This window comes from Erpetoichthys calabaricus, chromosome 6 (genome assembly GCF_900747795.2).
Source record: "Erpetoichthys calabaricus chromosome 6, fErpCal1.3, whole genome shotgun sequence".
In the NCBI taxonomy this organism is placed as follows: domain Eukaryota; kingdom Metazoa; phylum Chordata; class Cladistia; order Polypteriformes; family Polypteridae; genus Erpetoichthys; species Erpetoichthys calabaricus.
In genome coordinates, this window is record NC_041399.2 from 208,809,473 (window position 1) to 208,822,125 (window position 12,653).

Sequence of the window (12,653 nt, forward strand, 5' to 3'; positions counted from 1 at the left end):
TATAAATTCTGTGTGCTGCCATCCTTTTTTTAAATAATGAAAAATATGCAAATAATATAAATTCTAGCTTTCCTAAAGTAATAGAATTTTATATCTGTTGTACCATTCAGATCATTTCCTAACATTTCACAATGTTAGCCTCCATGTACTGTATTGGCACAGAGAAAAGCAAAAATCTGTTTTGGTGGAGATATACCAAAACTAAGCAAAGGCAAGCATTACTGCAACGTTGCTAAGGTTTCAAAGTAATTCAAAAACAATGTGTACAATTCCTCTGATTTTAAATTGATTTGCACAGATGTACACACTACATAAATTACTGAGATTGGTATCTTGATTGGTATCTTGTGCATTTATCTTAAAGCACTAGAACTTCCTAATGTTAAAAGAGAACAGAACAGCTGGCCTTTTTATGTGTTTTAAATCGAGAAGTTTGTAGTTTATATTCGTAATGATAAACTTCCTCATTCCGTACATAAGCTACGTATCTTCCAAGTAACACTTTTTGACATTTAATACAGTGTTTGATAAAGGTATGTACGTCCCATGATATCTTACTATTGAGCCTTTTTGAAGAGAATAAAAATAAAACTATAAATAAACTGCACCGTCAAGCTCAACCTATGGTAGCTAACATTTATTTTTAATAATAATAATGCAGTCTTTGTACCACAACTGATTAAGAAACAAAATCACATTTTATGATGTAGCTTATGTTAAAATTGTGTAAGTTCCTAATATGAAACAATACATTATACCCCAGAATGACAAGAGAAAACAAGATTTTAGAATTTTTTTGGAAATTTATTTAAAATATAAAACTGAAATCACATTGATGCATTAGTTCAGACCCTTTCCTATGACACTTAGAAACTTGGCTCTCATTGTTTTGTTCATCGTTGACATGTTTCTTCACTTTGTTTAAAGTTTGTCTGTGGTAAGTTAAGTTGCTTGGGTATGATTAGGAAAGGCACACATTTCTCTATATACAGTAAGGGCCTACAGTTGGCAGTGTGTCAGAGAAAAAAAACAAGCCATGAGAGCAAAGGAATTGCCTGTAGACCATAGAGACAAGATTGTGTCAAGGCACAGATTTGGGAAAGACTGTGCAAAAAATATCCGCAGCATTGATGTTTCTCAAGAAAAGTGATCTCTCCGTAATTCTTTAATGAAAAACATTTGGATCCACCACAGATTTTCTCAGTGCTGGCTGCCTGGCCCAATTGAGCCTTTGGGGGAGAAAGGCCTTGGTCAGAGAGGTGACCAGTAACTCAATGGTCATTCTGGCTGAGCTCCAGAGAACCTGCGCAGAGATGAGAAACTTTCAGTAAAACAGCCACAACAACAACAACAACAACAACATTTATTTATATAGCACATTTTCATACAAAAAGTAGCTCAAAGTGCTTTACATAATGAAGAAAAGAAGAATAAAAGACAAATAAGAAATTAAAATAAGACAACATTAGTTAACATAGAAAGGAGTAAACCCCTGCAACACTCTAGCCACTCTGACATAAAGCACAGGCCAATAGAGTTTGCAAAACTGTGAAAAAAACAAAAGATTCTCTGTTGTAATGAAACCAAGATCGAACTGTTTGGCCTCAGTTGTAGCATCTTGTCTATAGGAAACCAGGCAACATTCATAACTTGCACAGAATGGGCCGAAGGTTCACCTTCCAACAGGACAAGGACAACAGTATTGGCTTATTGACAACTCTGTGAATGTCCGTCCTTGAGATGCCCAGCCACAGTCTTGTCTTGAACGTGATCAAACATTTTTAGAGAGACCTGAAAACAGCTGTCCACCAATGGTCTTCATCCAACTTGACAGAGCTTGAAGGGATCTACAGAAAAGAATGGCAAAAAATCCTCAAATCCAGGTGTGTGAATCATGTCGAGTCAAACCCAGGAAGACTCCAGGGTGTAATCGCTGCCAGAGGTGTTTCAACTAAGTACTGAGTAAAAGTTCTGAGTCTTTGTATGAGTGTGATAGTTCAGTGTTTTTAAAAATTTTAATAGATTTGCAAAAATGTCTAAAATCCTATTTTCACTTTGTCATTCTGGGGTATTGAGTGGTGCTTGATAAATGAATTTAAATGATTTTAGCATAAAACTATAACAAATGTGTTATATAAAAAAAAAAAAAAAAAAGTGAAAGGATATGAATACTTTCTGAAGGCACAGTTTATAATGAGGCATTTAGTTCAATGGTACTTTTTAAAATCCACTGTGTTAATGAAGTAATTTGCAACAATAAATAGCTTTAGTTCACTTGAGAAACACTGAAATATGTTGTGAACCTGAAGTGCAAGCAGGCAGCAGAATTGTGTTTTCAGGTCATTTTGAATTCAGTGGTAAAACGTATTGTTGGGAATGAGGGCATGCTTATTGACTGCTTCTAGTGTAAACATTTAAGAAGTTTAGGATCTTTTTCATAGGTTTTGACATTGAGATCATAACACTGGTCAGTGTTCAAAGTACTTGGATAAAATTTGTATTACTGATTAATTTCTTCACCTGGAGTTATGAACTGTGGATAGTGACTAAAAGAATATTATTGAAAGTATGAGAGAAAGAGATGAAGTTTTGTTCCCAAGGTGGTTGGTTATACAGAGACGGACCATGGTAATCCATGGAGGTCCGAGATTAGAGCAATTAAAGTGGTGTGGGAATTCAGTTACGAATGCTCAAAGGAGAGATCCAGGACATGGTAGAGGTATTGTAAGTTACAATTATCCCGCAAATACATTGAAGAAGTAGAATGTTTTGATGAAAAAAGACAAACCTATTCTTCCCTGCTTTCTCCGTTTCCACCTTGGCTGTCAAAAGATCGAGCTATCTAAAAAAATAGAATGATAGGTATGTGATTTTCCATGTATAGTTATTCAGACAAAAGTGATAGCATACGTTTCAACTTTCAATTCTTATCTTGATAATACTGCATTAATAACTGTAGGTTATGTACATATTTCACATATTTCAGGTTGAGTTTTATTTGCTGTATACCATAATATTAAAAAATACATAAAAGGAGGAATAAAGGCAGCAAAAATATACATTCTAGATTTGTTTCTAATCATCATATGTAACATTTAATAAACAATGTTTTTTTTCAAGCATGCTCCTAATATCCTATCCATCATTGTTTAAAGTCTGTAAGTATGCTCTGCTTTTTAATGCTGATGAAAACCTTTTTCTTTTGCAGTGTGCATGTAAGTTGCATATCTGGCTGGAATATTCAAACATGATGAAATTTTTGATGCATTTCCATTTTAAATTAATGTATGCTTCTATATGTTTCAAGCTATATTGTATGTGTGTGTGATTTGCTACTGCACGACTTAGAGGTACATATGTGACCTTTGCATTTCAAATTTGAATTTATGTTGATGTTTCAATGTGAGACCATGGTGCCTCCCTGGAGAGTCAGTGACCAACATGAAGAGTCAAACCGTTGAAGTATGTAATATGTTTTTGTGTGTAAAATATTAAATCTCCAGAAACTGTAAAAAATACCAGAGTGGTGACCATAGGCTGATTAGGGTAAATAATACATTTCTTTAAAAAAAATTTATAAATAAGCTGTCCTTCAATGGTCTTCAGAAAGCTAATGCCTTTTCAAGCAATAGAAATTTTTAACAATTCAGTGTCTGCTTGTTCTATTTAACTACTTGTTTCTTCAAAAATGTACAGTACCTACTTGCAAAGAGCAGTGGTTACCTGACACTTAACTGCCACTTGGTATAAGTTGAGAATTCCATAATGATTTGCCTTCCAGTGTTGTGGAATCTCGGGATGTCTTAAGCTGCATCTTCTAGAACCGGAGTGTCAAACTCTGGGCCTGGAGGGCCCCAGTGATTGCAAGTTTTCATTCTGACCCTTTTCCTAATCAGTGACCAGTTTTCACTGCTAATTAACTCCTTTTCCCTTCATTTTAATAGTCCTATTTTTAAGGATTCAGTCCTCTGAATTGATTTGTGTATTCATTAAATGACCGCCAATAAGAAATGAGACGTGAAACGAGCCAACAGATGACCAGCTAAATTGGGATTTCAAACACCAACCAATTTCACTCCAACCAATTTCTTAATGAGAAGCCGATACTTGCTGGTAATTAAACCTGCTATTTAATTCCAAGGCTTGTTGCTTCTCTCATTTTGACACAGCAGACATTTCCAAAAGTGATGATTTTCTGTTTTTTTCTAAGAACATCATCAAAATGTTTTGGTGACCTGAGAGATCAACCTTACCAAGACCTTCACCTTTCTTCATTTTCAGATATTGTGCGGTGGGCACAGGTGAGCTGGTCATGTGGCGGCTCGTTATTATTGTTTGGCTGCTAATTAAGGAAGAAGAGACAACTAGGGGGGCCTGAGTTAATTTAATTAAACTTAAGGCAAAAGAAGTTAATTAGCAGTAAAATGGTTAGAATGAAAACCTGCAGCCACTGTGGCCCTCCAGGACCGGAGTTCGACACCCGGGTTCTAGAGGATCTCGGGCACATTTATGCCACATATCAAAGACTGATCCTTTTACAGTACTATGCTCTCAGACTTTCCTCTGAGCAGGCTCTTTGCCCAGCTGGGTAATTTTGCACATCCTGTTGGTGGATGATGAAGGCATTGCTGTCATCAAATTGAGCATTTCCAAACTTTATCATAACTCAGACTGCACTTTTCTATTCAAGGAGCATTTACAAAGTGTTCCTGGCCCTACATTTTGGGCTACAACATTCCTCTATATAAAAATAACTAATTAATAGAGGTAACAGTCTTGTTTTTTCATATAACACAAGTAATAATATTCTGAGGGTATGAGCATCAATAATTCATTGTGGAGGTCTGTTGCCACTGACTAAGAAACAATCATGCATTATGCATATTTATCTCCTATTTCATCTTTCTTTCCATTTGTATGGCTTTTTAATGTTTTGAGATTTCATAAAACTGCTTTACAGTAACTGAAGTCCATGGAGATCTCAAGTGGATAGGAAAAGAAAATTAATTGCATTCTTAAACATTTCAACAATGTAATCTTGTATCAAATTACTGTTTAATGAGGTAAATGTTCTTTCATGCAAAGTTCCTTATTTGTTGCAAACATTGTAGCTTATGTAACATTTGTGGTCCACTTAAATATTTATAAATATAGTTTGCCACATCTGGGTCTCAGTTTGTTTCCTTCTGTTTTATCTGCTTGTATCTACAGTATGTAGACTTTTTATTCATATGTTGATAAATGCATTAAAGACATTTTTTTATTTCTCCTTTTATTTGAGTTCAGTTAAGCAACATGTATAGTCTTATCCGGCCTTATAAAAAGCTTCACATTTATTGATTTATAGTGCCATTAAATATATTCCTTATATTTCTGATAGCTGTTTTCATTGAAAAGCATTTTTGGTGTCCTTGTTTATTATAAAACTGCAATGTTTCACCATGGACAGCACAAACTTAGCACATTCTTTCCTTTTTATTAACAATTTGTTGAGTTTAACATTTACATTCCAATGAGTAAATGACATGACAGTAGAATAATGCCACCATCGTAATCAAAACGTGTCGCATGCACACTCGGCTACCAATCCTTTTAATACACTAATCATCCGTTTGTTTGTTTTTTTAAGTAGAATATGCCTTAAATTTTACTAAACCGTTCCCCAGAAACAGTTTACGTTCTGTATTTTGCTTCTGACTTATATTGTACACATTTAGCTCAAGGCTTGCTAGAGGTGTGGCATTAGGGAACTACGATTTAATAATAATGGAAACCTAGCATCTTGAAGTAGATTACTTGCAAAGAATGAATTATTTGCATCATTTTTAATTAAAGTCAAAAATGAATCTTAATCTTAATAATCATAAATATAATCCTGGCTTGCGCCACCACCATCTATCCAAAGCACCATGATGTTCCAACAATGATGAAGGCATTAAAAGCCAGAAGTCTGTATGGCCATCACCATCCCATCAAGTGACTCCCTAACTACAAAGAGGACTATTTCATTTATGTTAGGTAGAATGCCCAGGGGGGACTGGGCGGTCTCGTGGCCTGGAACCCCTACAGATTTTGGTTTTTTTTCTCCAGCCGTCTGGAGTTTTTTTTTTTTTTGTTTTTTCTGTCCACCCTGGCCATCGGACCTTACTCCTATCTATGTTAACTAATGTCGTCTTATTTTAATTTTGTGTATTGTCTTTTATTTTTCTTTTCTTCATTATGTAAAGCACTTTGAGCTACTTTTTGTATGAAAATGTGCTATATAAATGTTGTTGTTGTTAATCCATCTGACACCCTTGCATACATGTATTGTTGGTTTTCTTAAACTGTAGCACATGGTCTCAGATGTGGCATTTCATGTATCCCAGAGTTTTAAAATAAATACATAATATTGGTTCTCTTTTGGACATAATTTGAGTCACCCATTTTGAATTTATGTAAAAATCAATCAAATTATCTTCAATATAGCAAAAAAGCCAAATGAGTGCTACTTTGAACATAATGAGTTCTTCTTTTTTTGGTTGCTCCCGTTATGGGTCGCCACAGCAGATCATTGTTTTTCCATATCCTCGTGTCCTTTGAACCTTGATCTGTTACACTTACCCACCTGCATGTCTTCTCTCAACACTGCCAAGCTAAATTGTCCTTCTATGGTTTGACAAATTCTCAAGTAGCTGCATAATTGAAATGATGACAATTAACACAAATAAAGCTTCTCTTTTATCTGTCCTTCACCCAAACTAATAACTCATTGCAATATTTCTAAAGCATTTAATTGGCTACTATAACCTAAAAATTCTAAAGCAAAAGAGGAAATATAAAATTGAACATAAAAAAAATACTGTACATTGGGAGTGACATTTTTGTTTCTTTTATAAAACATGGTAAATGTATAGAACATATAGTTTTGTTGATTTTTTTTTTTTTTTTTCTGTGTCATTAATTGATTTTTTTTTTTTTGGAAACTCTCTTTCTCTAGGAGATGAATATGATGACCTCAATGAGTATTTAAATCATCTCCTAGAGAGTGGCGCCCCAGTGACACACCCTCCTCCAGGTGTTCAGAAGGTTGCAGGTCTGAGTCGTTTTCGTGCTGCAGCTCATCAAACACGGGACATGGTTTCCTTAATGAACAAGGCAAAAGGACTTAATATACAAAGTGAGTTGAATTTCTGTGTTTAAGCATTAAATCCTTTAAACATGGTGTCATCTAAATAGTGAATTTGCAACAGATTTATGTATCTGTTCCTGTAATACCCCTGAACTTGTGCATTTAGGTGTTTCCTTTCTTCAGCTGTTTAATAAGAAACCTTTGAAAACATGGTTGCTTGCATTTGTTACAGGTAGTCCCAAGGTTATGGACATCCGACTCATGAACGAGGACGCAGCTGCGACGCATGCACCTCAGTAACTGCCACTCCATCATCTTCGGCCTGGGGATGCTGCAAGCGGTGGCTGGAGGGGGGGCGATTTCGATGCTTGTGCAGTGTACTGTCCCTTGGGCGACTCCCGGAGGCAAGCGGTGACCCGTGGTCCAAAGACACCGGGGCCACAGCTATCGCTCGTGTGTAGGACGATGGTTCGCTGCCTGCCCACTACGCCGCCCCAGCTACTGCTCCTGACTGGATGCAGGCTGGATGGAGCAGAGGGGGGCGTTTCACTGCCCGCCCAGCACACATGGCTGGTAATGCTGGAAGCGGTGACCCAGTTGTGGCTGAATGGGGTGACGGGGGTAGCATTGTAGTGTTCCTCGAATGGCTGCCTGTTGAATTGGGGTTGGGCGATTCACTACCCGCCTTTGGCCGCACCGTGTTCATTCTCAGTGGGCGGACACTGCAGAGAGCATACTGTAGTGGAGGTGACTGTGAGGTGGGATGGTGATGAACCGCCCCTCGCCGCCCCCATTCATTCTTAATAGCAAGCCTGCTTGTACTGTTACACACATAGCAGGAAGTTGCCTCTTGTCAGTACATCAGACGTGTTGACTGGTGCCTTCCTGCTGTGATAGCGTGTACAGTGCTGTGCAGAAGAGCTCATCTTAACCTTTTGTCTTCACCCTTCAAGAATGTCTCTGAAACACAAATCTGATGCAAGTGCTGGTGATACAGTAAAGAAGAGAAAAACCATCACCATTGAAAATAAAGTAGAAATAATAAAAAGGTCAGAGAGAGGTGAATCTCCATCATTCATTGGCAGAGCACTTGGTTACAGTTGGTCAACAATAGCATTTATTAAAATAATGTACCTGTTCCAACTTGTATACAAATTCTACTTAAGTACAAACCTACAGTCCCTATCTCGTACGTAACCTGGGGACTGCCTGTACTTACTACTGTTTGAATTTTATTTAATTTGCTTTGAAAACGTTTGCCTTGCATTTTTTTTTTTTTAATTCCACATAAGGCTTGGACCTAGGACCCTGAGGTTCTGGGTGCAAATCCCACTACTGACACTGTGTGACTATGAGCAAGTCACTTCACCTAACTGTGCTCCAACTGCAAAAACTAAAGAAATGTAACCAATTGTACCTTATATGTTATAAGTTGTTCTGGATTTAGACATCCGTTACTGTAAATAATAACTAATAATATTACTAAGTTACTGAAGCAGCTTACTCATGTACATGCTATAAACAGTTGTCTATGATGAAAATATTCCTACAGTAGATCAATTCCTGTTTTATTTTTATTATTTTTCCCTGCTCATCCTAGTGACTTGGCTTTTGTTTCGGGTCATTGCAAAACATAATTTTACAGTAAAGTGTATTCTTTTGAATTGAAATGGGTAATCAGTAGAAATAATGTGAAATTTGCATATATGTTGTAAGGAAAAGCTGTAGTAGGGTAAAGGAATTGAACACAGCATGAAGATTTATTGGATTCTGAGGCAGTGGCCCGTGTATTATAAATCAAAACACTAGAAAAACTGTAATAGGCTGAGAACTATTTACATAAAGTTGTTACCCTCCATTAGGGAGAGAGAGAGAGGTTATCAGTTAAAAAGCTCTGAAGTTTCAGGCTTGGAGCACACTGCAAATGTCTTTGTAACCCACTCCAGTGCCCTTGCCCTGGAGCATGTCACAAATGTCTCTGCATCCTACTCTACAGTTCTTACCCCAGAACACAGTAACATTAATCTGTTAAGTGCACTGGCCTCTGAGCATGCCTCCTTCTTGGAGAAAGTTCCACCTGAGAATCCCTCTGCACAACAATCCTCCTCTTAAGCTCCATTCTCTACAGCTTTTCTTATTTCATCCCACTGACTGCTCATACCGTGCTGCTCACCCTTTTTTTTTTTTTGCGTTCTCGCCTCAAGGCTTTCACCCATCAAAATTTCTGAATGTCAGCATTTGCATATGTTACATCCACCAGCCATCCCTCTAAACACTGCCTTCTACCCTGCACTGCTGACCGGTGTCTATTAATAGTGTCTCATAATGCAGCAGTATATAGGTTTGCCTGTTACCATTATTACATATTTAAGATTCGCATTTGTTTACAACATTCACTCAAGTATAGTATTTCTCTCTCGAGCTTCAACAAACAATCACTTCTGTTCCATCTTCATTTACGTAAAGCCTGTTCCCAATGCAGAGCATACATAACATAATATTCATAAATATTGAATTTAAAAATGTCAGCTGTTTTTCTTGTTTCTGTAATTTCACCAGATTATTCACCAGAAGTATTTTTTAGATTTTGGGGGATTTAGATTTTCATTTTTTGGGAGGAGTTTACCCCTAAATATCAAAATGGCCTTTCTTGGTGGATACCTACTGGCTGATATTTTTTTTTTTTGTTCTTTATTTTGCCTTATACAATTTCTTGTATTAGGAATTTGTTAGTTTTCGCATACCCCTTGAGGTCAGAGCGCAGAGTCAGCCATTGTACAGCGCCCCTGAAGCAATTACAGGTTAAGGGTCTTGCTCAAGGGCCCAGCAGAGTAGGATCTGTTTTGGCAGTGACGGGGATTCGAACCGGCAACCTTCTGGATACCAGCACAGATCCTTAGCCTCAGAGATATGTACCATTCTATCAAATTTCTGCTTTTTAACTAAAGAGAAATAGTGTTTATGTTGAGTGAGTGAGTCAACTTTGCTATATGTATACTGTATATAGGTGAGAAGTATTAGAAGGCTGGTCCCTGTAGATCAGTTTTATTTTTTATATGATTAGTTATTAAGATTTAACCTATTAATACTTATGTTCAGTGCAGTTTTTAGAGGATAAAACCTGTTTTTTTGTCTTTTCATGTAGATATACATATGTATATTCCTACTAAGCTGTTGCGTGCTGCTCAGCCATCATTTAACCTCTTGGATTCTGATCTGGAGAAAATTCAAGATATTAAGGTGTGTATATTTGTGTGTGTAGTGTATATTTTGTATATTTTTTTTTTGTTGTCTTTATTGCTCTCTAATTATACAAATTGCTGTTAAAGAAAAAATATTCATGAAGAGATTATTCAAGCACAATTGTTTAAAAATTTTCACTTGATGAAAAAAAGTACTTTAAAGTTTTACATTTTAACATCAGGGTTGGGATGCTTGAGGGTGGTCAACCTTTTTTTACTAGTAGTTAATTTTTTAAGGTCTATTACTTTTATAATTGAAAATTCAGGGAATAAAGAAAACAAACTTCAAAGTGAAATTTAAATTTAATTTTCAATAAATCAAATTTTAAATTTGTTTTAATCAAAGTGAGAACCAGTGGAAACTCATTTGAGCAGTAGACCTTTGTGTTTGCAAAAGTGAGAGAATTCACTTACGTTATTATTGTAGTTGTATTAAAATAACCACTGTTATACAGTGCATCCAGCCAGTTTTTTTATTTTTAATAAATTTGCAAAAACCTCAAGTAAAATTTTTTCACATTGTCATTATGGGGTGTTGTGTGTAGAATTCTGAGGGAAAAAAAATGAATTTAATCCATTTTGGAACAAGGCTGTAACATAACAAAATGTGGAAAAAGTGATGTGCTGTGAATACTTTCCAGATGCACTGTAATTGTATACACCTTAAATCTGTCCTACAGAAAATATAATTGCTATTGTATGGTCTGCTGATTACTGACACAGTCGCACTGTATCACCTAACCAATTCTCTGGGTATTGTAAAGCCTAAATATTGTTGACAGCGTATCAAATCTGCGGGTAGTCTCCTAACCAACCCCACCCACACCCATTTACCCTAGTTGTTACACATTTTGAAGATATTAGTTGTCTTGAGTTCCATGTGACTTAAACTACTGAAGTCAAGGCTTTCTTTTTTTAAATGCTGGTAAAAGATTGTCTTTTTATCTGTAAAAGCAGCAACTGACTTGTGTCAACTTAAAGGTATGCAGCATTGTTTTTTTTTAAATGTTACTTTTTTTTAAATATTTAGAAGTAAGGCTTTAACCTCTAATATGAATTATTGAATTATTGCAGATCGTAAAGAACAGTGACAGTCAAGTGTGCATTTTGTTATATATTTTGTCAGACCAAAAATGAACTACACACTGTGATATTTATATCAGGAAGTAGTCTGTGAAGTTTGGTGGGAACACAGCCATGATTTAGCTAATCACCAGTGGCTTAAATTAACTGTAAGAAGCTTTGCATGTCATTGATCCAGGATCATTTCTAATTAAACCTTCAGCATAAGCTATTAAGTCTGAAAGCCTCTTTTTGCTTGAGTACAAATTACATATGTTTTCTGTTTTTGTAATACTTCTGTTTTACACTTCTTTTTGTGTTTTCATTTATTTCAATATTATTCCTAAAATGAATGGTACCAGTAGTTTTAGTTAAAAATAAAACAGAGCAGTATACAGTAATCCCTCGCTATATCGCGCTTCGCCTTTCGCGGCTTCACTCCATCGCGGATTTTATATGTAAGCATATTTAAATATATATCACGGATTTTTTGCTGGTTCGCGGATTTCTGCGGACAATGGGTCTTTTAATTTCTGGTACATGCTTCCTCAGTTGGTTTGCCCAGTTGATTTCATACAAGGGACGCTATTGGCAGATGGCTGAGAAGCTACCCAACTTACTTTTCTCTCTCTCTCTCTTGCACTGACTTTCTCTGATCCTGACATGATGGGATTGAGCAGGGGGGCTGTTCGCACACCTAGACGATACGGACGCTCGTCTAAAAATGCTGAAAGATTATCTTCACGTTGCTACTTTCTGTGCAGCTGCTTCATGAAGCAACATGCTGCACGGTGCTTCGCATACTTAAAAGCTCGAAGGGCACGTATTGATTTTTAATTGTTTGTTTTTCTCTGTCTCTCTCTATCTATCTCTCTCTCTCTCTTTCTCTGCTCCTGACGAGGGGGTGTGAGTTGCCGCTTTCAACAGCTTTGTGCCACGGTGCTTCGCATACTTAAAAGCCAAACAGCCCTATTGATTTGTTTGGTTTTCTCTATCTCTCTGACATTATCTGCTCCTGATGCGCACTCCTTTGAAGAGGAAGATATGTTTGCATTCTTTTAATTGTGAGATGGAACTGTCATCTCTGTCTTGTCATGGAGCACAGTTTAAACTTTTGAAAAAGAGACAAATGTTTGTTTGCAGTGTTTGAATAACGTTCCTGTCTCTCTACAACCTCCTGTGTTTCTGCGCAAATCTGTGACCCAAGCATGACAATATAAAAATAACCATATAAACAT

The 12,653-nt window shown here is 36.5% G+C and overlaps 1 protein-coding gene across 3 annotated transcripts in view; it reads left to right on the top strand.

Moving 5' to 3' along the window:
- Positions 1-12,653, top strand: part of phka1a (phosphorylase kinase, alpha 1a (muscle)) — an 81,312-nt gene that overhangs the window by 43,876 nt on the left and 24,783 nt on the right. For all 3 annotated transcript variants that reach the window (XM_051928958.1, XM_028791560.2, XM_051928957.1), the window contains exons 19-20: positions 6,980-7,159; positions 10,257-10,351. In XM_051928958.1, the coding sequence (XP_051784918.1) occupies positions 6,980-7,159; positions 10,257-10,351 (275 nt within the window). The remainder of the gene's footprint in view (positions 1-6,979; positions 7,160-10,256; positions 10,352-12,653) is intronic.